Below are 27895 nucleotides of genomic sequence, written 5' to 3'. Positions count from 1 at the left end.
TGGAGTTTCGCTCTTGTCGCCCAGGCTGGAGTGCAATGATGCAATCTCGGCTCACTGCAACCTCTGCCTCCCAGGTTCAAGCGATTCTCCTGCCTCAGCCTCCCGAGTAGCTGGGATTACAGGCATGCGCCATCACGCCCAGCTAATTTTGTATTTTTAGTAGAGACAGGTTTCTCCATGTTGGTCAGGCTGGTCTCGAACTCCCGACCTCAGGTAATCCTCCCACCTTAGCCTCCCAAAGTGAGCCATGGTGCTTGGCTGATGTCAGTTTTTCAGTCAAGTTGCTGAATTACTACATCCAATTCTTTTTGCCAGATCTTGCTTTACTTACTGGTATCTACCTTGAAATAATTGCATCTTGGTTATGCCACTTTTCCTTCAATGAGCCTGTTTTATCTTTTGTAAAACTGGAAATTTTACTGGTTCACCTATAAGGCTCTTTTAGTTCTGAAATTTAATAATTATATAGCCAAAAATGAGAAGAAAATTCTTTCTGTTTAACTAAAATGATGTTTAAGGAAGCACCAAGTAAGCTCATAGGAAATCAGTATAGTTTTTCTTCAGCACAAATTATTAGAAAACGAAAAGTGCCAAGAAGGGGATTACTTAGAGGTAATTATGTAGACATCAGCAAGACATAATGTATAATAGCTTGTCAGGAAAAGAAATCATTCTTATGACAATATTAAGGTAGTGATTAAAAGTTAAATGACAAGAGAGAAGCTTCCTGGGTATGGAAAAAATACTTTGGTGAAACATTAAGCTTATCTCCTATAAAATAACTATAGGGTAACTTTTAAAAAGGTATGTTAAAAGGATTGTATTTAGAGAGGTTAGAGGGAAAGGAACCTACATTTTTAAGTTTCTCCTAGAATACTTTTTAAATGCAGCTGTTACAAGCACAAACAATGTTGATAATGTTATAGTGGGCTCTGACATTTATAACAACATATTTATAAAATTCCTTTACATGTAGTTAATAGAGTGGACGTTTGTATCTTAGAATGGCTTTATTGAGCCTTTTCACACTCTGTTATGAACTTTTAAGTAGGTAACTTAGAAGAAAGCTTCACCCATTGAAGTTTACGGTTACATTAATTGGGTGTATGTTTAAAAAGTAGCTAAACAGGTAGAGCTAACTTCTCATTAGGTTGTTTTAGAGATTATAGATTTAAAGACTTTTGGTTTACCTGACACTGGCATATCCTTTTCTTTTAGATTTTCAACCTTTAAAGTCACCAATTAACTTCAGCAAAAGTGATGTGGTTAATCAGTACAGGATTTAGAACGTGTGTACTGCAGTACTTACCGACGTGAAAACTTAATTGCAATACCTGGCGACTTCAAAAAGACTAAAAATGCTGTGTAAAAGCTGATTTTTCTCCTATAGAAACAAGTAAATTTTGAGGTTATAGGTTTGGCCAAACAATCTAATGTGTGATTTTTTGTGGAAAATACCACAGACTACGTATTTATAATTACATGTTTACTCTGTAAATCTTTCTAAAACTTATGTCAATTAAATGTAGTAATCAGCCATATAAAGCACATTTCATGTAACATAGTAACATAGTGTACTGTAATTAGCTTTTTTTTCCCTCCAGCTGTAGTATGTTCAGATGTTAAGGGACACTTTAATCAGAACTGTGGCATTGAGGAAGACTTTGGGCATATAATTGTTATAGATATTTCTTAGGCACCCGAAAGGCTGAAAGCTCTGTGAAAGCTGGGACGTAGTTTTTCATTCACCTCTCTGTCTGTAATGCCTAGTGTAGAGCATGGCACATAATAACTGCTCAAAAAATATTTGTTGAATGAATACTGAGGGCCTTTTTGGGGCTTTCTTAACTGCTTTTAGAAATATCTCTTTTGGGCCGGGTGCCGTGGCTTACCCCTGTAATCCCAGCACTTTGGGAGGCTGAGGTGGGCGGATCACCTGATGTCAGGAGTTTGAGATCAGACTGGCTAACATGGTGAAACCCTGTTTTTACTAAAAATACAAAAAATTAGCTGGGCATGTGGCTGTAATCCCAGCTACTCGGGAGGCCAAGGCAGGAGAATCTCTTGAACCCAGGAGCGGAAGTTGCGGTGAGCTAAGATAGCGCCATTGCACTCCAGCTTGGGCAACAAGAGCAAAACTTGGTCTCAAAAAAAAAAAAAAAAAGAAATATCTCTTTTGGTGCCTATTTTAATTGCATATTTCTTTGTAAGAAGCAGGTACATCAGGGATTAATAGTTTTTATCTTTTTTTTTTAAGGTGCCTCTCAAAAGCACTAATGGCTTCTCCTTACACATTGATATGTAAAGTATACTTACTTTTAGAACACATAAATCATTACATTGTCCTTTTATTCTTTACCACATTGATGCTGTGCTGAAAAGCCTCTGAACCTTTGCTGGAATATTGTCCAACCTCAGAGATTGTATATGTCATTTTCATTTCACAAAATTAGCCCTTTTATCAGAGCCATTAAAACCTACATTTGGCCAGGCGCAGTGGCTCACATCTGTAATCCCAGCACTTTGGGAGGCCCAGGTGGGCGGACCACGAGGTCAGGAGTTTGAGACCAGCCTGGCCAACATGGTGAAACCCCCTCTCTAGTAAAAATACAAAAATTAGCCGGGTGTGGTGGCATGTGCCTGTAATCCCAGCTACTTGGGAGGCTGAGGCAGGAGAATCACTTGAACCTCGGAGGAGGAGGTTGCAGTGAGCCAAAAATGGTGCCACTGCACTCCAGCCTGGGTGATGGAGCAAGACCCTGTCTCAAAAAAAAAAAAAAAAAAAAAAAATAGGTAATCCTGAAAAGTAGAAAGAAAGTGAAGATTACCCATAATCCCACCACCCTGAATTTATCATACGTAACATTTTACATATGATATACATACATAATATTTATAATCAAGTACGTGTTTACTCTGTAAAGCTTTCTAAAAATTGTTTCAATCTAATACAGTAATCATCCACATAAAGGGTACATTTCATATTACCACACGTTGATCTAAATTGTGTAGGTATGTGTGCAAGTACTTACAGGAGGTTTATGTTTAAGGGTTCCCCCCCCCTTTTTAACAACTAAAATAGATTCACACCATACATGGTGTTTTGTTGAAGGTAGAGAGAATTTAAATATTTCTGTAGTCTGGAGAATCAAAACACAATAACCTTCTGTCTGTATTCTTCTTAACAGCTTCTATAGATAGATTCACTTATCTTTGTGGCTCATGATCTGCACCTGCATTAGTGATTTGAGTTTTAAAAAATACAGAAAGCAGGCTTTCACTCCCCATAGAGTTGGTTTGGGTTGTTATGTTGGGGGCCCAGGCATCAGTATGTATTTTCTAAAAGCTCCCCAGGTGATTCTTTTTTTTTTTTTTTTTTTTTTTTTTTTTTTTGAGACGGAGTCTCACTGTCGCCCAGGCTGGAGTGCAGTGGCGCAATCTCGGCTCACTGCAAGCTCCGCCTCCCGGGTTCACGCCATTCTCCTGCCTCAGCCTCCCGAGGAGCTGGGACTACAGGCGCCCGCCACTGCGCCCGGCTAATTTTTTCTATTTTTAGTAGAGACGGGGTTTCACCATGGTCTCGATCTCCTAACCTTGTGATCCTCCCGCCTCGGCCTCCCAAAGTGCTGGGATTACAGGCGTGAGCCACCGCGCCCGGCCTTCCCCAGGTGATTCTTACGTACACCTGGAGTTAAGAACTACTGACTAATCTAAACTAAAGCTTGAAAATTAGCAGCATTTTTATTCATCTCTCTGCTACTCAGTTTCTAGATTGTTTTATATACTTTTCAGTTTTCGAAAAACTTCTGCATTGCTTTATTTGATTCTCACAACAGTGCTGAGAATTAGGCAGGACTATTTTCTTTTTACTGGTAGAGTAGAAAGGTAACTCATTAAGAACCCAGTTAAATTACCTTTGACAGTCTTATGTTTGTAGGCACAACTGCCTGAAGGAGTGTGCCAGAAATGTTTATTCTGTTCATCTTTAGATAATAAATGTAAGAGATTTGAAAAATACACCTTTGGCATATTCAAGGTTTATTACAATGAATGTGAATTATCTTTGTAGTAATTTTTCAAAGTGACCTATTGGGCCTGGTGGGATGGCTCAGGCTTGTAATCCCAGCACTTTGGGAGGCCGAGGCAGGTGGATCACTTGAGGTCAGGAGTTCGAGACCAGCATGGCCAACATGGTGAAACCCCATCTCTACTAAAAATACAAAAACTAGCTGGGCGTGGTGTTGGGCTACCTACTCAGGAGGCTGAGGCAGGAGAGTCACTTGAACCCAGGATGCAGAGGTTGCAGTGAGCTGAGATGGCACCACTGCACTCCAGCCTGGGCAATAGAGTAAGACCCTGTCACAAAAACAAAAACAAAAAACTCAAAGTGACGTATTGTATGACTGTTGTGTTTAAGACAATGTACAAGGCCTTTCAGAAAAATGATTTTATTAGTAAAATGTCAGTTTAATAGAAGAGAAGCTAAAACACTTGCAAACAATACAAGGCATGGCCTGTGATTGTTTTAAGATACTCCATGCAACTGAGGAGAGGTTGTTGTTGGAAACATTTTAGTTTGGCATATCTTCTTAATCTTCCCCTCCCTTCTAGCAGAAATTTTATAACTAAGCTTTTTTTTTTTTTTTTTCTTCTTTAACTTATCGTAGCTCTTGTGAATGTTTAAGGGGAAAAGTTACTCAGCCATAAAGTATTTTGGCAAAATGATTTTAAAATTTCCTTGGGCTGGGTGCAGTGGCTCACGCCTGTAATCCCAGCACTTTGGGAGGCCAAGGCAGGAAGATTGCTTGGACCCAGGAGGTTGAGGCTTCAGTGAACCATGACTGCCACTGCACTCCAGCCTGGGCGATAGAGCGAGACCTTGTCTCAAAGAAAAAAATCTCATTATTAAGTGGGATTTATTTTTGTTTGGGAGGTACTTAAAAAGGAAAATTGCAAACCTTTATAAGGACCAGTTTGCCTTTGGAGGGAAAAGAAAATTGCAAACCCTTATAAAGACCAATTTGCCTTTGGAGGAGAAAGCCATTTTATGATCCAAAATTCTTTATTCAGAATTCTCAAATACAAAAAGTTCTGAAAACTGAGAGTTTTTTCTTAAGTTTGGTGGCAAAAGTTATTTATAGTCTTAATTTATCCCATTTGATGTGAATCTGCATATATTTCATTGCACAAAATGTTTCTGTAAATGTGAAATACTGTTCCAGAAGCCACTGGGAGGTTTAACTTAATAAATAGTATATGCAACATTTTACTCTTCTAAAATCTAAACATTGTGAATTCTGGAACATATCTCAGAGGGTTTCATTGAGAATTTTTGGACCTATACAAATTTATGCTGCATAAATAGTCTTGTCTTTCTCTTGTATATACATTTTTACTTTGCCATTTTACTTAAGATCCTAAAATCATGCAAATAATATTTTAGGTTTTTTTTTTTTTTTGTAATTTCAAAATAGCCATGTTACTACTGTGATAGTTTAGGATGTGATAGGTTAATTTTGCTTATTTTGTTATTCAGATTATGTTTACTGCCCAATTTATTTTGTAGTTTTTTCCTCAAAGCATAAAAGTTTGGCTTCAGGCTGAGCGTGGTGGCTCACACGCCTCTAATCCCAGCACCTTGGGAGGCCGAGGCTGGTGGATCACTTGAGACCAGGAGTTCGAGACCAGCCTGGCCAATGTGATGAAACCCTGTCTGTATTAAAAATACAAAAATTAGCTGGGTGTGGTGGGATGAGGCTGTAATCCCAGTTACTCAGGAGGCTGAGTCAGGAGAATTGCTTGAACTCGGAAGGCAGAGGTTGCAGTGAGCCAAGATCGCGCCACTGCACTGCACTCTAGCCTGGGCAAGAAGAGCGAGACAGTGTATCCAAAAAAAAAAAAAGTTTGGCTTCAATCTGCCTTATACTTTCAGTTAGTTCCTTCATCCTGGTCATGCCACTTTCACAGTTTTGTGGCAGTTGCTAGATTCCCTGTAGGACAAAAGAGGTGAAACTGTTTAGTTGATTTGCTGCAGGAGCTTTGATAGCAAAGGTTTAAATGGGACAGATATAAATGGTTACTTTACTGTACAAAAATGTGCTGAAGATAGTGCTGCTTGTTGGAATTTAAGGACGATTTGGTCTTTAAAATTCTTTCTCATGTTTGATATTACAAAAGTTAGGGACCTGCAGATGTAGTGACAGGATGTACTGACAGGATGGGGTTATACACGAAGTTAGTTGAACTGCCATGTCATCCCTTTCTCCCAGCTGGGCCAAATAGAAATCTAGACCTTGTTTTCTTATTTTTAACTTTTAGAGATTATTTATCTATTTGTTTATTTTTGAGGAGTCTCGCTGTGTCACCCAGATTGAAATGGAGTGGTGGCGCAATCTTGGCTCACTGCATTCTTGACCTCCTGGGCTTGAGGGATCCTCCCACATCAGCCCACCTAGTAGCTGGGATGTAAGGTGCACACCACCACACCTCGCCAGTTTGTGTGTTTTTTTGTAGATATGGGACTCCACCGTGTTGTCCATGCTAGTCTTGAACTTCTGACCTCAGGTAATGATGCCTTTACTTGATGGAGGCCAATGCCTTGGCCTCCCAAAGGGTTTGAGATTACAAGTTCAAGCCACCATGCCCGACCTGTTTTCCATTAGTGTCCAGCATAGGATTTACTCCATTATCAGTCAGAAAATATATAATGTGGCTGGGTGCAGTGGCTCACCCCTGTAATCCCAGCACTTTGGGAGGCTGAGGCGGGTGGCTCACCTGAGGTCAGGAGTTCGAGATCAGCCTGGCCAACTTGGTGAAACCCCGTCTCTACTAAGAATACAAAAATTAGCTGGACGTGGTGGCGGCATGTGCCAGTAATCCCAGCTACTTGGGAGGCTGAAGTGGGAGAATCGCTTGAACCCAGGAGATGGAGGTGGCAGTGAGCCAGGATCACACCACTGCACTCCAGCCTGGATGACAGAGTCAGACTCCATCTCAGAAAAAAAGAAAAAAGAAAAGGTATAATGCTTGAATATCGGCTGGTTTTGTATTATATATTTTTATATGTATTTTATATATGTATATAATATATTTATATATAATATGTATAGTATATGTTGCATGTATATAATATATAATTGTATATTAATGTAATATACAATATATTGTATGTATAATATATATTACACATTATATTATACATATTCTATATTATATACATATATATAGTGTTGTACTAGGTTCTGAGCTGGCTGATAAACATTATAGCCTTTTTTTTTTTTTTTTTTTTTTTTTTGAGGCAGAGTGTTGCTCTTGTCACCCAGACTGGAGTGCAGTGGCATGATCTCAGCTCACTGCAACCTCCACCTCCCGGGTTCAAGCGATTCTAGCTTTTGGGAGGCCTCAGCCTCCCAAATAGCTGGGATTACAACCATGAGCCACCACACCTGGCTACTTTTTTGTGTTTTTAGTAGCGATAGGGTTTCACCATGTTGGCCAGGCTAGTCTCAAACTCCTGACCTCAAGTGATCCACCCGCCTCGGCCTCCCAAAGTGCTGGGATTACAGACGTGAGCCACCTCGCCTGGCAACATTATAGCTTTTTAAAATGAGTTATATTTTAAACTCATTTTAAAATATGGAGGGGGAAAGTGTTTTTTCACAAAATAAGAAATTACAATATAGTCGACTGGTGTCAGGAGTTCGAGACCAGCCTGGTCAACATGCTGAAACCCTGTCTTTACTAAAAATACAAAAATTAGCTGGGCGTGGTGGCATGCACCTGTAATCCCAGCTCCTTGTGAGGCTGAGGCATGAGAATTGCTTGAACCTGGGAGGTGGAGGTTGCAGTGAGTGGAGATCATGCCACTGCACTTCAGCCTGCATGACAGAGTGAGAGCCTGTCTCAAAAAAAAAAAAAAAAAAGGAAAGAAGTTACAATATAGTTTCTAATTTACTATGTGTAAAACAAGCCAAAAGTTACAAATTATGAAAGCAGTCCAAAGCTAATGTGAGATTTCAGTTTTCTTGAATATTATATATCTATCAGGTTGTTACTCCAGTTTCATCACTGTTTGACAATCTTGTCCTAATGGCTTTTAAGATTACAAGCTGAAACATTAAATGTCCAGTGTGATTGTACTTTAACAGCTGTTAGAAATAGTATGGGACAGCAAAGTTAGACCATTTTTACATACCCCAGCGCTGCCTCTTGTTGCCCGTGCGTCATAGTCATCGGGCAAGTGAGTCTCACGTTTTAAAATTTTATACATGTGGATTTTGGAGCTTCTGTTTACACTAACAGAGATAATATTTTAAACAACTGGCATATTGTAGCTCCTCAAAGATCTAATGGTTTTGAGGAATGGAAATTGGGCTGCGTTTAAATTGAAGCACTGCCACTTACTAGCTTTGTAATCTAATTTTTCAGAGTTAGTTTCTCTTTTGTAAAAGGGGCATAATTGTTTCGGAGTAGTTGTGAGGATAAAATTTTAAAATACAAGTACATAAATGCATATGAAGAATTTATCCTAGTACTTGGACCATAGATGCCACTTCAGTAGTAATGACTGCTGTTTTTGTTGCTGAAGTGTAATTTGATTTTCCTGTTATTACTAAAAGAAGTGAAATTCGATACAGAGTGTGCATAGTATGTAATTTGTCATTATGCTGAGGACTGCCATTTCAAATATAATACCTTTATTTAAAAAATTTTTTATTTTGTATTTTTTTTGAGATGGAGTCTTGCTCTGTTACCCAGGCTGGAGTGCACTGGTGCAGTCTCGGCTCACTGCAACCTCTGCCTCCTGGGTTCAAATGATTCTCCTGCCTCAGCCTCCCGAGTAGCTGGGATTACAGATGCCCATCACCACGCCTGGCTAATTTTTGTGTTTTTAGTAGAGAACGGGTTTCACCATGTTGGCCAGGCTGGTTTCGAACTCCTGACCTCATGTGATCTGCCCACCTCTGCCTCCCAAAGTGTTGGGATTACAGGCATGAGCCACCATGCCCAGCCAGAACATTTTTATTTATTTATTTATTTATTTATTTATTTATTTATTTAGACATATAGTCTTGTTCTGTTGCCCAGGCTGGAGTGCTGTGTTGCAATCTTGGCTCACTGCAGCCTCCACCTCCCGGGTTCAGGTGATTCTCCTGCCTCAGCCTCCCGATTAGCTGGGATTACAGGCGTGTGCCACCATGTCCGGCTAATTTTATATTTTTAGTAGAGATGGGGTTTCACTGTGTTGGCCAGGCTGGTCTCAAACTCCTTACCTCAGGTGATCCACCTACCTCAGCCTCCCAAAGTGCTAAGATTACAGGCATAAGCCGCTGTGCCCGGCCTTATTTATTTATTTTACTTTTAAGACAGTGTCACTCTGTCTTTAAGGCATGAGTGCAGTAGGGCGATCTCGGCTTACTGCAACTTCCGCCTCCCCGGTTCAAGTGATTGAACCCAGTGCCTCAGCCTCCCAAGTAACTGGGATTACAGGCATGCACCACCATGCCCAGCTACTTTTTTGTATTTTGTAGTAGAGATGGGCTTTTGCTAGTTGGTCAGGCTGCTCTCGAATTCCAGGCTTCAAGTGATCTGTCCTCCCCACCCTCCCAAAGTGTTGGGTATACAGGCATGAGCCACTGCATCTGGCCTCAAAGATAATTAAATTGAATTAATTCACCACTCCTTATTAGAATAATGTGTTCTATACAGGTCATAATAAAATATAGTGGCAGGAATTCAAGATCAGTCGTGAGAAATCCTGGCTTCAGTTCTGACAGCACCATTTTCAAGTTTTAGGCAAGGCATTTAACCTCTCAGGCTCGTTTTCTCTTTTGTAAAATTGCGATAATGGACCCATGTACTATCATAGGGTGCCTGGACAAATCAACTGAAATTTTTTTTAAGTCTTTGCAAATTGTAAGGCAGTTTGTGATTATAAGGAATAAATAGCGTTTGTAAATGATCTAAAGGAGTTCCCCAAAAAGTTCTCCTCTATAGGCTGTTTGGTGGTGAGTGGGTATGGGAGAGGATTTGATGTTTTGGTTTATTTTGCTTCTGAGACAGGGTCTTGCTCTTTTGCCCAGGCTGGAGTGCAGTGGTTGGTATAATTACAGCTCACTGCAGCCTTGCCCTCCTGGGTTCAAGCAATCCTGCCACCTCCTGGGTTCAAGCAATCCTCCCACCTCAGCCTCCTGAATAGCTGGGACTACCGGCATATACCACCACACCCAGCTGTGTCTAAAAAAAATTTTTTTTTTTTTTTTTTTTTTGAAGAGATAGGGATCTCACTGTGTTGCCTGGGCTGGTCTCAACTCATGGACTCAAGCGATTCTCCCACCTCAGCCTCCCAAAGTGCTGGGATTACAGACATAAGCCACACTGCTTCCAGCAGGATTTGGTATTTTAAAAGAGCTTTTTTTCTCCCAAAAAGTAGCCTCTTTAAGGTTTTTGTATTATGGAACTTTCTCTAAATGTAATAGAAGAATTTAATTAGCTGGGTGTGGTGGCTCACGCCTGTTATCCCAGCACTTTGGGAGGCCAAGGTGGGTGGATCACCTAAGGTCAGGAGATCGAGACTATCTTGGCTAACACGGTGAAACCCCATCTCTACTAAAAATATAAAACATTAGCTGGGCATGGTAGCACGTGCCTGTAGTCCCAGCTACTTGGGAGGCTGAGGCAGGAGAATCGCTTGAACTCAGGAGGCAGAGGTTGCAGTGAGCTGAGATCGTGCCACTGCACTCCAGCCTGGGCAACAGAGCAAGACTGTCTCAAAAAAAAAAAAAAAAAAAAATTAGTAGTTTTCTTTTTCAGGAAAAGAACATCTTTAATTTTTTGTCTTTCTTAAATAGATTAATACTTTCAGATGAACAGACTTTTCTTAGTGATTGCCCTTTTAGTAACTTCTAATTTTAGACTTTAGGGCAACGTAATCAGATAGACTTGTTTTCATGTGAAATTCTCATGTACAAATTAAGTTCAGTGATAAAGAGAATGATGACAGTAATTATAAAATTATATGCAAAGCATTAATCTACAAAGGTAACAGTAAACCAAAAAGTTAAACCAAAAAGTTGTTTTCCCCAAAATGCAAACATCAACATTGTAAGTAGGAAGTTAGCACAACACCAAGCGCCACACCTCATTTCTTACTTGGTTCTCACAAGCCTTCAGCTACCAACTGAGTAAAAGAAAAATCCCCACTCCTTATCTTGTTTTTTGCATACTTGGAAGGACTAGCATAGCATTTTCCCTTTTACCACTCATTCGTGGAAATGACTTACAATTGGGAGTAGATGACAGATAGGAGCTACCGAGGAGACTAGGGAAATGCAGGTATACTAACTTTTAAAATATTTATCCCAACAGCTACACCTCTACCCTGATTACTGAAGCTTAAACTAGGTAGTAGCACTGTCTGTGCCGGTTACAGGCAAAGGGAAAAAAGTTCATTCGTTGGCCCTAGGAAAGAATATCCATTCATGTTTCAAAAGAAATGGGAGAAAAAAGAAAATTTAATAGTAAAGTTCCAGAAGATGTGTTTTTAATGACATTTCTAGTACACCAAGGATTTTTAACTAGGATTTTGTGGACTAGCCTGAAAACATAATAAACTTTTAGCATTGCCTCTGTGGAAAACTTTTTTTTTTTTTAAATGTGGAAAGCGTTTTTAAAGTTCCAACTACCAGCTGGGCGCAATGGCTTAATGCCTGTAAATCCTAGCACTTTGGGAGGCCGAGGTGGGCAGATCACTTGAGGTCAGGAGTTCGAAACCAGCCTGGCCAACGTGGTGAAACTCCATCTGTCTCTACTAAAAATACAAAAATTAGCCAGGCATGGTGCCTTGTGCCTGTAATTCCAGCTACTTGGGAGGCTGAGGTAGGAGAATCTCTTGAACCCGGGAGGGGGAGGTTACAGTGAGCCGAGATTGTGCCATTGCACTCCAGCCTAGGTAACAGAGTGAGACTCTGTCTCAAGAATAAATAATTATTCTTAAAAAAAAAAAAAAATTCCAACTACCAGTTTGCAAAGTTTTGAAGATGGGCAAAGAAGGTCTGTAGTTTGTCTGAAAGCTATTAACAGTTTTCACTTTGCCTTAATTTCTGCATGCCTTAAATCAGTTATTATGTTAAGTGGCCAGCACTCTTTATATTTAGGCTTTGGGATAAATAATTAGCATAAAAGTAGTCACTGTATTTAAGGAATTTCTTCTCTATGAAGAGGCAAGGTATACTAGAGACACAGTACAAGGCAATATGTCATCAATCACCTGATGGATTGTAAGATGAAGATTAAAGTGTGAGAATTTTTATTTCAGAGAATGCTTGTTGAAGAGAAGAACATAGGAAAGGCTTTGTGGGAGGTACAGATCTTGTACTTAGCTATCAGGTGTCTGTGTATATATAGTCAGTAGAATGCCATTGAAAGGTATCACAACTTCTCAGATAATTGAGGATAGAAAATTCAACTGGTGTAAAGAAAAATGTACCATATATGTCAAATCAGTTAAGCTGATGGGTTCATGTGTAGGATTATGTGCACAGTGTATTTCAAACAGCATGACATAGGAAAGCTTTTTTTGTTTGGGACAGCTCTGACCAGGTGGTTTATAAGCAGTTGGCATTAGCTTTGTTAGATAGTTTGGAAGTGGAGAGTGCTATTGCAGGGTAAACTCTGAATATTTTTTGTTCTTAAAGTAATAAAATATCAGTTGTTAGCCCATTTTCCTTCTTTCACAGGTAAAAAACATGAAGCAGACGAGTTGAGTGGAGATGCTTCTGTGGAAGATGATGCTTTTATCAAGGTAAAGTGTTAATTACTCAGGTTAAGATGTTTATTTTAAGCCTAGTATTTTGCATCGTGAATTTTGTGCATTGTATTGAAGAATGGTCACTGAAGTATGTAGGTTAAAGATAAAGACCTATATAATACTGACAATATATAATATTGTCAATGTCATTAACTCTCATAATTGAGAAATACAGTAAATAACTTTAATTAAATGCGATACAAAAGCTAAAAATAATAATCTGTCCAGGCCTTTAGGTAGAAAGCTGGCCAGGGAAATAGCTACAAGATAATAGATATATATGTTAGTTCCTGGACAAGATATCATAGGGAAGGATATTGGTAATTTATTTTTTATCTGCCATTGCATTTAGCTTTTGTATATAATTTACAGAACTTAGAGTAATGTAGACCTCAAAATACACAGAGAAAATTGCTGAGGTGTTACTACTTGATAAAGATCAAATTAAGGGCCAGGCGCCGTGGCTCACGCCTATAATCCCCGCACTTTGGGAGGTCTAGGCGGGTGGATCACTTGAGGTCAGGAGTTCGAGACCAGCCTGGCCAACATAGTAAAACCCCATCTCTATTAAAAATACAAAAATTAGCCAGGTGTGGTGGCGTGTGCCTGTAATCCCAACTACTTGAGAGGCTGAGGCAGGAGAATTGCTTGAACCCAGGAGGTGGAGGGTGCAGTGAGCCAAGATGGTGCCAGTGCACTCCAGCCTGGGCAACAGAGCAAGATTCCGTCTCAAAAAAAAAAGGAGAGAGAGAGATCAAATTAAGAAATTTGTTTTGCCATTTAAAGATGAATAAGCGAGGCCTTTTGGGGCCAAAAACGAGTGTATTTCAAAACTGGCTGGCCAGAAAAATTATGGGTGTAATTTTAATTGGGGTTGTGGCAGTTCTATATACTACAGCTATAGAACAAGCTGTTTGTAATTGTAGTTAGGGTTTAAAAATTTTTTTAAATTATTATTTTAATGAAAAGTGATCTGCTTATTAGTTCTTAAGTATTGTGGTATTTGCAAGAATTATTTCATGAGTATAGTTTCTCTTGAATTATGTACGCTTGTGCCCCCATATATTGTGTTTTCTGGATAAAACTAGTCCATATTGTCATCATGTCTCTTGATGTTTGTGTGTTTTACCATAGAGACAGCTCATGTTCATTTACCCACCCATCTCTCCTGCCTCCTAGCTCTCTTCAGTCTCCACACTGCACGCACACACACACAGACACACACACACATAGCCCCACCCCCAAAAGGTGTTTTGTTGAGGAGTTAACCCTGAAAGCAGATAATTTTAGGAACTATTTGCCCAGGGATCCATGAAAATTGATGATTGCATGCCTGTAATCAGCTTGTGTTTGAACCTTTAAGTTTTGGTATTCTGTTACCCTTATTATATATCTTCCATCAGGTTTGTTCCTTTCTTCCTATTTTTCTCCAGTTGTCTTCACCAGTAAGTGTATGATTAAGCAAACATTATCCATAAGCTGTAAAAATACTGTGACTCAGTAAAAAATCTTTTACTTTTAAAATTTGTTTCTTTCAGCTCTTCAGTTCATAAAAATGTTACAGTCATTTGAAATGTCCTAAGGAGATATATACGTCTATTCAGAAGAATAATAGTACTGTCTCTTATATGTGCCACAAAAGATGCTTTTGTGTTATTGTTAAATAAACCTGGTCATAACGTCTAGAATAACAAGGGAACTTTTTGTTTGTTTGTTTTTGTTTCTTTGAGATGGAGTCTCACCCTGTTGCCCAGGCTGGAGTGCAGTGGTGCATTCTCGACTCACTGCAACCTCCACCTCCCTGGTTCAAGAGAGTCTCCTGCCTCAGCCTCCCAAGTAGCTGAGATGACAGGCATACGCCACCAGGCCCGGCTAATTTTTGTATTTTTAGTAGAGACGGGATTTCACCATGTTGGCCAGGCTGGCCTCGAACTCCTGACCTCATGATCTGCCCGCCCGTCTTGGCCTCCTAAAGTGCTGGGATTACAGGCATGAGCCACCACGCCCAGCCCTAGGAGCTTTTTAAAAAATTCTGTTTAAAGATATCTTCAGTTTATTTTTGGAAGTATTAACATGTGATGTATTTGATAGAAATTAAGTGAATGTATTTTTCTCATCTCCCACAGTTGATAATTTTGGAATTTATACAGTAATGGTTGGTAAATATCACCTATTGCCTAAATACCAGAATTGTATAGAAATTGCTTCTGTGAATAGGTGAGGAGATTGGTCAAAGTTGGCACCTCAGAATAGGTGAAGTTTCCTTGGTAACTTCTCTTGATCTTTCTTGCGCCTATACTTCTGCCATAATACAGCCATGTACTCCATTTTCAACCCCTCACGTTCCCCAACTCATACTGTAGTACGTTTGGTCAAACAAGAGATCCCCTGCTCTGTAAGCACTCCACATTCCAAAACAATCATATTCTTTTCTATGCCCACCTCTCGATAGAAATTTCAGTTTCCTCACCGCAGTTTAGCTGTGAATGATTAGTAGTCATGCCTCTGCCTCTTTTACCTTTTAACCCAGAAGCCTTTTCTTAAATCTGCTGGATTTACCATAAGAACAGAAAAAGGGGAAGGAACCTTTATTGCTTTCACCCCTTTCTCTGCACTTAATCAGAGCAAATTGAGCAGATTGCTGATTTTGTTTTCACTGACGTACCATATATCCATAAACTTTGAAGGACAAACAGACCCAATCCCAACCTATGTTACCCTTCCTAATTGACATTTGGCACAGTGGTAGATTTCAAAACAAATACATTTCAATTAGTTATTTGCATATTTTTCAAGAACAGGCATTGATGCAGCAGTTGGGTGTTCTTTATTATTAGAAGTAAACTTTGTTTTAATGTATAAGACTTCCAAGTCTTTGAAGTTAAATCAACGTATGGCACATGGAGAAATCAAGCCATATTTTTTGGACAGCTCCTAGAAGGTGGCTTGGTAAATATTAAATAATTGGAATTTAGAGCATCTCTAGTAGCAATTCAATTAGTGTGCATTTTAGTGTGAGAAATTTGAGAACTCAGATTCGTGTTTGATGATCATGGTATTAGACCTATCTTTAAAGACACAGTTAATATATAAGGTAAAATGATTGAACTTTGGGAATATTAAAATATGATCAAATTTGACACATTTAAAGGTGTAAATTACCAAAAACATTTGGTGGATAGCCCACGCTACTTTGCCTCTAGTTGTACCAAATTTTCTTACCATTAAAAGGACTGTGAATTGGAGAATCAAGAGGCACATGAGCAAGATGGAAATGATGAACTAAAGGACTCTGAAGAATTTGGTGAAAATGAAGAAGAAAATGTGCATTCCAAGGAGTTACTCTCTGCAGAAGAAAACAAAAGAGCTCATGAATTAATAGAGGCAGAAGGAATAGAAGATATAGAAAAAGAGGACATCGAAAGTCAGGTCTTTAGCCAGTTTTTTTTAAAACATGACACAGATAAATTAAGTTTTAAATAATAAAAAGTACTTTTTTCTAGTTCAATTTGGAAGTCTCAGAATTTTTAAAAGATGTGTTACTAAAGCTACTTATAAGTCATCTAAAATCCTACCACCTTAGGCAACCTTTTAAATTTTTGCTTATTTCTTATAATATATATTTTTACATAGTTGTTATAGAGTTAAGTTGGTATTCTGTATTTTCATATAACATATAATTTCATAATTTTCCCATAATTTATTAGACTGCTTTCTACAATTCTAATATACTCCTTTAATTTTGGACATTTTAAGTTTTAAGGCTTTTTCCCTACTCCACGATGAATGAATGTACCAATTTCATTCTGTCATTGCCAGCATTACTTGGTGGTAGGGTTTTTTCCCCTTTCTGCTACCTTAGCAAGTATAAAAGTTACTTTAATTTACATTTCTTTGGTTATATCAAGGGTGGGGAATTACTTATGAAAGTTTAATTTTAAAGTAGATAATATTTCCAAATATTTTTTTTGAAATAGACCATTTGTCATGCTTTGAAGTATCTTAGTACATTTTAAGAAAGTCAGTGGGTTAAGGAGTCAGTGCTGTTAGTATTCATGCTTAAAACACTTCCCTTCTACCTACCTAATAAATGAGGGGCTCAAGAGTAATGTTTCTAATTCTCTAGCGACATGGCTAATTTTTTTTTGGCATAAAATATAGTCTGAATATTAAGCATTGATTTAGTACCCATGGTATCATAGACATTATACAGAAAACAAGGCAAATGATAATCAGGTATAAGCATAAAAGCATTCTCATGTTACCCAGATATTTTGTAAAGCAAAGCTATTGTATACCCTTTTACATAGGAAATTGAAGCTCAAGAAGGTGAAGATGATACCTTTCTAACAGCCCAAGTAAGTTTACATTTAGTCCTATGAATTTGATATTGTGGGTGGAAGGGCTTGGAAAAGGAATCTTATTTTGACTTCATAATTCTTTAATTCATGTAACTGTCTTAAATGTAATACTGAGTTATTTACGTGACATACACAAAGTACTTAAACTATTGGCAAGACCGAGGCGGGTGGATCACGTGGTCAGGAGATAGAGACCATCCTGGCTAACACAGTGAAACCCTGTCTCTACTAAAAATACAAAAAATTAGCTGGGCGTGGTGGTGGGCACCTGTAGTCCCAGCTACTCAGGTGGCTGAAGCAGGAGAATGGCGTGAACCCGGGAGGCGGAGCTTGCAGTGAGCCGAGATCGCACCACTGCACTCCTGCCTGCGCAACAGAGTGAGACTCTGTCTCAAAAAAAACCAAAAACAAACAAACAAAAAGATCGGCAGCTGAAATTTCTGTTGCCAGAAAGATAATTGGAGTTATTATGAGTTTCCTATCATTTTCAGAATTTTAGAAAAAAGTCCATCCTTTCTGTAAAACCTAACCTGGTTACTAGTCTTTTGAGAAGTCTACATTCTTCTTGATTTTTTTCTTGTCACTTGATGTAAAATAAGTCTTTTAAAAGTACTAACATTCTTTTCAAAGCTTTATTTAAAATTTTGTTAATTTAATACTCCTGTAACAGGCATAGTCTAAAAATGATTAAAAATTTCTAGAAATTTACTTGGGGGGTGTGTGTATTGCAAATGACTGCACTTCAATGTGTAATAACGTGTTGCTGCTAATGTGATACACATAGTGGACTTTTTAAAGTGACTTACGATGTTATAAGCAGACATCTGCAGATGAATTTCTGCATAAAAAATTATCCTTTGTCTTTTTCTCATATCTGTAACTAAAGAACCCTTTGTTTTTGGGTCCTCTTAATTTCATTTTAATTTTTAATCTTATAAAAACCAGAGAGGGTTTGGTGGTTTTGATCCAAGTTGGTTTTCATCTGATAAATAAATGCACGCATCCCCGGCGAAGGGAGTCAGTGCCCACTGGCATGTATTAGCTCTAGAATTACTACAGTTATCCAAGTAGGAGAGGATCGTGTCCTCTTTAAATGGTGTACTTTCAAATAGAGATATGGGTTCCTTTGTTTACTAGATTCAGAAAAAATAGTCATCAGGTCAGTTATTTCCTCTGGGTAGTATTTCCTAGAAGCATACTTGGGCCTTGTATTCATGGACTACTTATTGATGGCCCCTGCATGCTTTCTTTCCTGCAGTGCTCTTGCCTTTGAAATGCTAGTGAGCCACAAATGCTTCTGAGGCTATATATTGCCTCTCTGTGTGTTGCAGTGGAGGAGAAGTTGCATTTTGGAGAAAAATTGCATTTCTGGGAGAAATGTGGCTGATCATTTGGAATATTCAGAAAGGAAATATTAGAATGGTGAAAGTCTGTAAGGCTGTCCCTAAGTACATTGATTTCCTGGTGATAAAGAATCTATGAGGGGCTGGGCGCTGTGGCTCATGCCTGTAATCCCAGCGCTTTGGGAGGCCGAGGCAGGTGGATCACAAGGTCAGGAGTTCAAGACCAGCCTGACCAATATGGTGAAACCCAGTCTCTACTAAAAATACAAAAAATTAGCCAGGCCTGGTGTTGGACACCTCTAGTCCCAGTTACTTGGGAGGCTGAGGCAGGAGAATGGCTTGAACCTGGGAGGCGGAGGTTGCAGTGAGCCGAGATCGTGCCACTGCACTCCAGCCTGGGCAACAGACCGAGACTTGTCTTGAAAAAAAAAAGAATCTATGAGGAAAATTAACTCTTAAATTGAGAGAGTACCTTTTCTAGATTACTGATTTGCAAAAAGGGGAAGTTGAGGTCTTTATATTATTTGGCAGCTGGATATTAGCTTCTGTCAAGGATCACTCCTATAGTTGTCCACTGTGTGAGTTGTATGAAGGCATCATATCTAAGGATACCCACTTAAATAATAAACTTCATTACAAACATTTTTTTAAATGGATGGAAATATATCCGAAGGAAGAACAGTTATGTATTTCTTATCGGGAAGCAAGATTCGTCATATTGTATCAAAAGATGAGGTTACATTTTTAGAGAAGTTTTCTTTAAAATGACCTTTTTCCTCTTTCTAAATAATGTCTCGTGGAACATCTAGAAACATAAATGGATCTAGGTTCCATATGATCTAATGCATCTAAACATACTTACTGAGTCTATTACTATGTGCATTCAGGGATACTTCATAGTGTAACCATCACCCAGCTTCAGCTGTTTTCAGTTAATGGCCAGTCTTATTTTCCTCTGTACTTCTGTTTACTTTCTCCCTTCTGCATTATTTTGAAACAATCCAAACATATTTCCCTTGAAAAATTTCAGTATGTATCTCTAAAAGAGAATTCTTATTTTTTATATTAGCACTCCTAAAATAAAAATTTTAATATTATGAAATATACAGTTAGGATTCAAATGTTCAATTTTTCTATAAGTTTTTTTTTTTTTTATTATGTCTTGTTTAAATCCAGATACCAGTAAGATCTGTATGTTGTGATTGATTGAAATGTTTTAGGAGGTTTTCCCTTCCATCTGTTTTCCTCTTACTATTTTATTTGTTGAAAAAAGCAACTTGCTTATCCCACAGAGCAAGGGTTGGCAAAAACAGGCATCTCATGTAGTTTGCCAGTCGCCGCTGTAGAGCTTCCAAGGCCTGGATTTTGCTGATTACATTCCTGTGGTGGTCAACATGTTCCTTTGTTTATTGTATTTTTTGTAAATTGTTAGGTTGGTTGTAGCATCTAGGGGCTTGCTCTCAGATTCAGCGTTAACACCCCACCCCAGCACACACACAGCTGCCTCGTAGGTATAGTACTGTGTTCTTCTATTTGGATGCACATAATAATATCTGGTTGTCTTTTTTGATGGTACCAATCATTGATGATTCATACCCAATTAGGGGTTGCAAAGGGATGCTATTCTAATTCTGTCATTTCTTCTGTATATGTTGGAATGTTTCTAGAAAGAGAAACTTCCCCTTATTTACTATTTGGTTACCCTGTGGTATCATTTACACAGGAAAGCCAGGATATATGTTTGATTCTTTCCTTTTTATTTACCAATTTTCAGAATATTGAGCTGGTTCACTGGCATCCCTGACAGTGGCCAGTTCTTCATTTTTTCTTTTTTCCTCTTTAGATTCATTTCAAACTCATAGATTTGTATATATGTAATGTATTTTGGTCCATCACAGTTATTATCCTTAATGCTTACATTGTTCCATGTAGTGAGAGCCTCATCAAGTTGGCTCTTGAGTCCTTTCAACATGATCCTAGTAGACTTTGATTGATTCCTTGCTTGATGGTATGTAAAGATGTGCCATTTCCTGCTCTAGAACTATAATGAGGCATTTCTTCTTTATAGTGGTAAATGGTATTTCAAGACAACAATCTAGGTGGTGGAGGTGTTCACTGCTACTGAGTTGTTCATTATTTCTAGGTCTTTTCAATGTACAATGCTAGAGAAAATGTTGGAGTTGTTTTCTTTGTTTTTGCTTATTTTTACTTTTAAGATAAAATAGACCTTCAATTCATATGGTACTTCCAAGATAACCATTTACTATATCTTACGGTACACATACAACAACTTTAGAATGATTATACCAACACTACCACCAATGCAGCTACTGAAAGTAATTTAAGATTTTCTTAGACATATTTTTCACAAGGATGTTTCCCTCTGGGGATGAACAAATCACCGTGTTTTAAGTTCTTTCCATTCTGTATGGTTGTATCACCCACTGATACATATCTAGGTTGATTTGTTTCATTTACTTTAAGTATTTAGGTATTGCTTTTGAAAGTTTAGTCTGGGTGGGCTGTGGTGGCTCATGCCTGTAATCACAGCACTTTGGAAGGTTGAGATGGAAGGATTGCTTAAGGCCAGGAGTTCAAGACCAGCCTGGGCAACATAGTAAGACTTTGTCTCTACAAAAAAAAAAAAAAAAAAAAAATTAAAATAGCTGGGTGTGGTGGTCCATGCCTGTAGTCCCAGCTACTCAGGAGGCTGAGTCTGGAAGATCACTTGACTGCAGGAGGTCAAGGCTGCAGTGAGCCAAGATCATGCCACTATACTCCAACCTGGTCAATAGAGCAAGACCCTATCTCAAAAAAACATTAGAAAATTTAATCTGGCTGGATGCAGTGGCTCATGCCTGTAATCTCAGTTCTTTGGGAGACTTAGGCGGACTGATCACTTGGCTCAAGAGTTTGAGACCAGCTTGGGAAACAAGGCAAACCCCCTTCTCTACAAAAAATACAAAAGTTAGCTGGGTGTGGTGGCGCACACCTGTGGTCCTAGCTACTCAGGAGGTAGATTGAGGTGGAAGGATTGCTTGAGCCCAGGAGGTTGAGGCTGCAGTGACCCGTGATTGTGCCACTGCACTCCATCATGAGCAACAGAGAAAACTGTGTCTCAAAAAAAAAGAAAAAGTAAAAGAAATTATATATATATGTATATATACACACATATGTGCAGCATATTTATATAGAGATTTGTCTATTTCTTTTTTTTTTTTTTGAGAGGGAGTCTGAGTCTGGCTCTGTGGCCCAGGCTGGAGTGCAGTGGCCGGATCTCAGCTCACTGCAAGCTCTGCCTCCCGGGTTTACGCCATTCTCCTGCCTCAGCCTCCCGAGTAGCTGGGACTACAGGCACCCGCCACCTCGCCAGGCTAGTTTTTTTGTATTTTTTAGTAGAGACAGGGTTTCACCATGTTAGCCAGGCTGGTCTCGATCTCCTGACCTCGTGATCCGCCCGTCTCGACCTCCCAAAGTGCTGGGATTACAGGCTTGAGCCACCGCGCCCGGCCAGGATTTGTCTATTTCAAGAGCCAGTCCTCAGGCTTTGACTTGAAGCTGAAATCTTTAGGCATTAGCCTCTAGGAAGTTATACTAGGTGGACTTTGGTTCAGATTCTACTTCTATTAGTTAATTACAATATTGTGATTGTGGCAGGTTCTCTTTTAGTCGATTTATATGTCTATAAAATGAATATTATAATTCTTACTCAGTTGATACAGGGATTAATCATAGATTCTGATGTAGTATATGTGCAATTAGTGGTCATTTGTAGTGTTGTTTTACTAGCTTGAACATACTGCTTACTTGAGAAATTTCTGGAGCTTTTTCTCTAAAATCTTGTTTGCTAATGCTTTATTTTATTTTATTTTTTTTGAGACCGGGTCTTGCTCTGTCGCCCAGGCTGGAGTGCGGTGATGCAATCTCCCCTCACTGCAGCCTTGACCTCCCAGGCTCAAGTGATCACCCCACCTCAGTCTCCCCAGTAGCTGGGACTACAGGTGTGCACCACCACACCCGTCTGACTTTTGTATTTTTTGTGGAGATGGGGGTTTGCCTTGTTGCCCAGTCTGGTCTCGAACTCCTGAGCCCAAGCAATCCACCCATCTTGGACTCCCAAAGTGTTTGGATTACAGGTGTGAGTCATCATGCCTGGCTTTAATATGCTTTTATTCTTAAAAATTTCCTCTAGTTTCAAGAACCTCTTCAGTCTTTAATATTATGTGTATTCCTTTTTCTATTTGCCCTTGCCCCTAATGTTTCACTAACCTGAAAAATCTTACCTTTTTTTGTCATATGAAAATCTATATACCTCTTACAGCCAGATTCACCTATCTCCACAAAGCTTTCTTTCATCTCTCCCTTATATGTAGTGCTTTACTATTCACAGAGAGCTTTTTATATCCATTACCTTACTCAATCCTTGATATATCTTACATGGTTTACATGTCAACTCCACTTTATAGGTAAATTCATCCAGATAGATGACATACCACAGAGTAAAACTGTTTCAGTGATAACGACAGGGTAAATACCTAGGTGTCATGATGCCTATTCTGATATTCTTTTCACTAAACTCCACACTAGCAAATGTTTTCTGAGTTCTATTATACTTAACATAGTGCCAAAGTTAAGCACTTCAGATACATGAAAATCAAGCAGTTAGTTCAGTCTTTCCAGCTAAAAACAGCAGTCTTACACTGCATTTATTTAGTACATTCATTCAACAGGTATTTTTTGAGTACTTATGTGCCAAGCATTTTGTACTTCCCTTGATGTTTAGCATATTCCCAGATAGGTAAGTAGTAGTTTAAAGTTATTGTGAAGGTTTGTTCAGTCCGAATACAGTGTTTACAGTGTGACAAGCTAGAGGAAAGGAGGTCTTCTTACTTAGCCTATACATGTACATATATCATAAGATAACCTATGGGAAGTAGTAGAATTGGATGTGTAGTAAATACTTGGTTCACTGAAAAATAAGTCCTAGGCTTGTCTTTGTCTCTTAGCAGTCGTTGCTGCTCCTAGGATGAAATGAAAATAAGGAACTTTATGTCTTTTAGCATTGACTCAGGATTGCAGATCCCCCTGTGAGATAAACAACATGAGTTTGTAGACATTTGCTTCCTCTTCATATGTTAAATATTTTTTTAAGACAAACTTGAGTGGTTAATTTTAAAATATGCTTTACATTTAATAAATAAATGTTTTACATTTACTTATTTGCTTTTTTCCTCATTTGGAAAAAAAAATCTGTTTTCAATGGGGGGAAATTGTTTTCAAATAGTTGCATATCATGTCTGTGCATATATACCATTTAGACAGGGAAAATTTCCCATTATATTTCTTGGTTTGTTTCCTTATTGCAAGTATTTTGGACTTACTTCGGACTTACGGTTAGTGCTATGCTTGCTGCACATACTGCGCAGTAAAATCAACAGGCATTTACGTGTGGTTCATCTTTTCTACTTTACCCAGGTTGTTTTTGTGCTCCACCCACATTGTAATCAGTTTTGTTTTCTAAAAGTTGGGTCAGGCCATTTCCCTACCGGCATTTAAGTATATATCATAAAATTTCTGTTTAAATTATGAAACCCTTCAGAAGACATGCTGAATTATTAAGATAAAAACCTAAAAATTCTCCAGCAAGTAAGACAAACCTTACTAGTTACTTTAGCAACTAGAAATAACGTTATAATTGACAGGAACTACAATAGAACAAAATTTTTTTTTAACATCTTAGTATTTTAAAAATTTTACTTTTTAAAATAGCCAATAATTTGGACATGTTTTTTTCTTGAAGCTTCCTTTCAGTTTTGCATCTCTAAAATAATAACTTCGAAATGGCGTGCTCTTTGCATCTGAGGTAGATAAGGAGAATCAAACTGTATTCTTTAAAAAAAAATTTTTTTTTTTTAATATATATTTTTCTAAAATAGAGACAGGGTTTTACTAGGTTGCCCAGACTGGTCTCAAACTCGTGACCTCAAGTGAACCTCCTGCCTCAGCCTCCTAAAGTGCTGAGATTACAGCCGTGAGCCACCATGCCCGGCCATGTGTTGCATTCTTTAAGTTCATTTAGTCTGCTTTAAATACACGCTAGGGTGTCTCAGTTTATTGCTTCAAGAAAAATTACTAAACTAAAAGACAGTTTGAAAGAAAAAGATTTATCCATAGTTCAAGCATAACTCATTCTTCCCTTGCTGTCTCTACCATTCCACCCAAGTTAAAGTGTTTTTCTTTCCTTTCCAAATACTGCAAATTGAACACATAATGCTTAAAAGTATATTCTAGTAAAACAATTTATTAAGACATTCTTACAGGCTGGGTGCAGTGGCTCCTGCCTGTAATCTCAGCACTTTGGGAGGCTAAGGCGAAAGGATCCCTTGAGGCCAGGAGTTCAAGACCAGCCTGGCCAACATGGTGAAATCCTGTCTCTACTAAAAATACAAAAATTGGCTGGGCTCGGTGGCTTATGCCTGTAATCCCAGCACTTTGGGAGGCCGAGGCAGGTGGATCATGAGGTCAGGAGATCAAGACCATCTTGGCCAACAAGGTGAAACCCCACCTCTACTAAAAATACAAAAATTAGCTGGGTATAATGGTACGCACCTGTAATCCCAGCTACTCGGGAGGCTGAGGCAGGAGAATCGCTTGAACCAGGAAGTCAGAGGTGCAGTGAACCGAGATTGTACCACTGCACTGCCATCCTGGGTGACAGAGTGACACTCAGTCTCAAATAAAACAAACAAAAAAATTAGCCGGGTGTGGTGGCGCATACTGGGAAGGCTGAGGCATGAGAATCCCTGGAACCCGTGAGGTGGAGGTTTGCAGAGAGCTGAGATCGCGCCACTGCACTCCAGCCTGGGTTGACGGAGTGAGACTCTGTCTCAGAAAAAATAAAGAGGAATTCTTAGAGCACAGTATAATGGACTTAGATAGTGATAGAAGTTACATTGCTGTGAGTTGATGATTTACTTGTTCTGGACTATTTTACTTCTCAGCTTATGGTCGAGCTTTTTAGTATTTTTAAGTTTCTTTCATGTTACCCTAGTTGTAAAATAATTGGTCATTCCCTAATTGGCATACTTTAACTTAGTCCAAATATCATTTATTAATAAAATGATTCATAGAAATTATTATTGTTGGCCAGGCGTGGTGGCTCATGTCTGTAATCCCAGCACATTGACGGGCCAAGGCAGGTAGAGCGCCTGGGCTCAGGGGTTCGAGACCAGCCTGGGCAAGATGGTGAAACCCTGTCTCTACCAAAAATACCAAAAAAATTAGCCAGGTGTGGTGGCACACACCTGTGGTTCCAGCTACTCGAGAGGCCAATGCGGGAGGATCAACTTGAGCCTGGGAGGCAGAGGTTGCAGGAGCCGAGATCACACCACTGCACTTCAGCCTGGGTGACAGAGTGAGACAGTCTCACACACACACACGTTTAAAAAAGAAAGAAATATTTTGAAAAAAGAAATTATTATCCAAATGTACTTTTGAGCACACTGTAAAATATTTGACATTTTAAGAAGTGCATGCTTTTGTATGAGTCTAAAATTGTATTATAAATAAGCCGTTTAAAGTTCTACTTATGTTTCAACTTTTTTAGTCTTTTTTCACTAAGAGGTTGTCATTCTGTAAAGGCAGCAATGCTTAGTGTTCTCTCTGTACCAACAGCATTAATTTCACCTGGAACCTTGTTAGAGATGCACATTCTAAAGCCTCATTCCAGACCGTCTGAATCAAAATCTGTGTTTTATTTTAACAAGCCCTCCAGGGGATTCTGATGCATGCTGAAGTTTGAGAACCACTGCTTTAAGGCTTTGTATGTGGTAATTTCACAACAAGCTTCACATCGCCTGACTTTAAACAGTGTACTTCTGATTAGTTTTTTCTTTTAAAAGTTATTAAAAGCTGGACATGCTGGCTCACACCTATAATCCCAGCACTTTGGGAGGCCGAGGCAGGCAGATCACCGGAGGCCAGGATTTCGAGAATTGCCTGGTCAACATGGTGAAACCCCATCTCTACTAAAAATACAAAAATTAGGCTGGGTACGGTGGCTCACGCCTGTAATCCGAGCACTTTGGGAGGCTGAGGCGGGTGGATCACGAGGTCAGGAGATCGAGACTGTCCTGACTAATATGGTGAAACCCCGTCTCCACTAAAAATAAAAAAAATTAACTGGGCGTAGTGGCATGTGCCTGTAGTCCCAGCTACTTGGGAGGCTGAGGCAGGAGAATCACTTGAACCCAGGAGGCGGAGGTTGCAGTGAGCCAAGATTGCACCACTGTACTCCAGCCTGGTTGATAGAGGGAGGCTCCGTCTCAAAATAATAATAATAATAATAAAAATTAGCTGGGCATGGTGGTGGGTGTCTGTAATCCTAGCTCCTTAGGAGGCTGAGGCAGGAGAATCACTTGAACCCAGGAGGCGGAGGTTGCAGTGAGCCGAGATCGTGCCACTGCACTCCAGCGTGGTGGACAGAGCAAAACTCAGTCTCAAAAAAAAAAAAAAAAGTTAATAAAACGTTTGGTAGGGCACAGTGGCTTGCACCTGTAAATCCTAGAACTTTGGGAGGCTGAGGCAGGAGGAATGAACGCTTGAGTCCAGGAGTTCCAGACCAGCCTGGGCAACATAGCAAGACCTCTTCTCCACTTAGAATTAAAAAAAAAAAAAAATTCGCTGGGCATGGTGGCACACATCTATAGTCCCAGCTACTCAGGAGGCTGTGTGGCAGGAGGATCACTTGAGCCCAGGGTTTGAGGCTGCAGTGAGCTATGATCATGCTGCTGCACTCTAGCCTGGACGACAGAGTAAGAAGCTGTTTAAAAAAAAAAAAAAAATCAAAACATATGTTAAGCCAAGCGTAGTGGTTTGCACCTGTAATCCCAGCTACTCGGGAGGATAAGGTGGGAGAATCAGCTTGAGGCCAGGAGTTCGAGACCACCTGAGCATCAATAGCAAGACTTGTCTCTAAAAAGTAAAATGATTATTTAATTTGTTCAGTTATTGAGATTAGAATGCATATTACTGTATTCTTTATAGTCTTATGTTTGGGAAAATGTTGGTTCTCTGTTGCTCTGATTACTTCAGTGATGTTTGCATTATTTGCTTGGTAGAGCAAATTAAGCTTCTCCCCTTTATGACACTTCTATTTTTAAGCTAGCACATTCTCAATTTTAATTTTAGTGAAGCTGTCAAATATTTTAAAATTAAAATCATGTTTTAAAAATGTGTGGGTTACTTGTTTTAATTCCCTATAGCACAAATACCATTTTAAAATTGGCTTGGCCATCAGTATATGTATGACAACTATGAACTCTTTTTTTGAGACAGGGATTTACTGTCACCCAGGCTGGAGTGCAGTGGTTGATATGAACTCA

At 39.1% G+C, this 27895-nt stretch overlaps 1 protein-coding gene across 11 annotated transcripts in view; it reads left to right on the top strand.

The window, feature by feature from the left end:
• SLTM (SAFB like transcription modulator) overlaps window positions 1-27895 on the top strand; it is a 55484-nt gene that overhangs the window by 4589 nt on the left and 23000 nt on the right. For 4 of the 11 annotated variants that reach the window (XM_008016443.3, XM_073012197.1, XM_008016441.3 and 1 more), the window contains exons 3-5: window positions 12738-12802; window positions 16040-16237; window positions 17119-17166. In XM_008016443.3, coding sequence (XP_008014634.1) covers window positions 12738-12802; window positions 16040-16237; window positions 17119-17166 — 311 coding nt within the window. The remainder of the gene's footprint in view (window positions 1-12737; window positions 12803-16039; window positions 16238-17118; window positions 17167-27895) is intronic. The other 7 variants (XM_073012198.1, XM_008016445.3, XM_008016442.3 and 4 more) reach the window with 2 other exon arrangements.

This window comes from Chlorocebus sabaeus, chromosome 26, assembly GCF_047675955.1.
Source record: "Chlorocebus sabaeus isolate Y175 chromosome 26, mChlSab1.0.hap1, whole genome shotgun sequence".
NCBI classification, from domain to species: Eukaryota; Metazoa; Chordata; class Mammalia; order Primates; family Cercopithecidae; genus Chlorocebus; species Chlorocebus sabaeus.
This window is presented reverse-complemented; position numbering and strand designations above follow the sequence as displayed.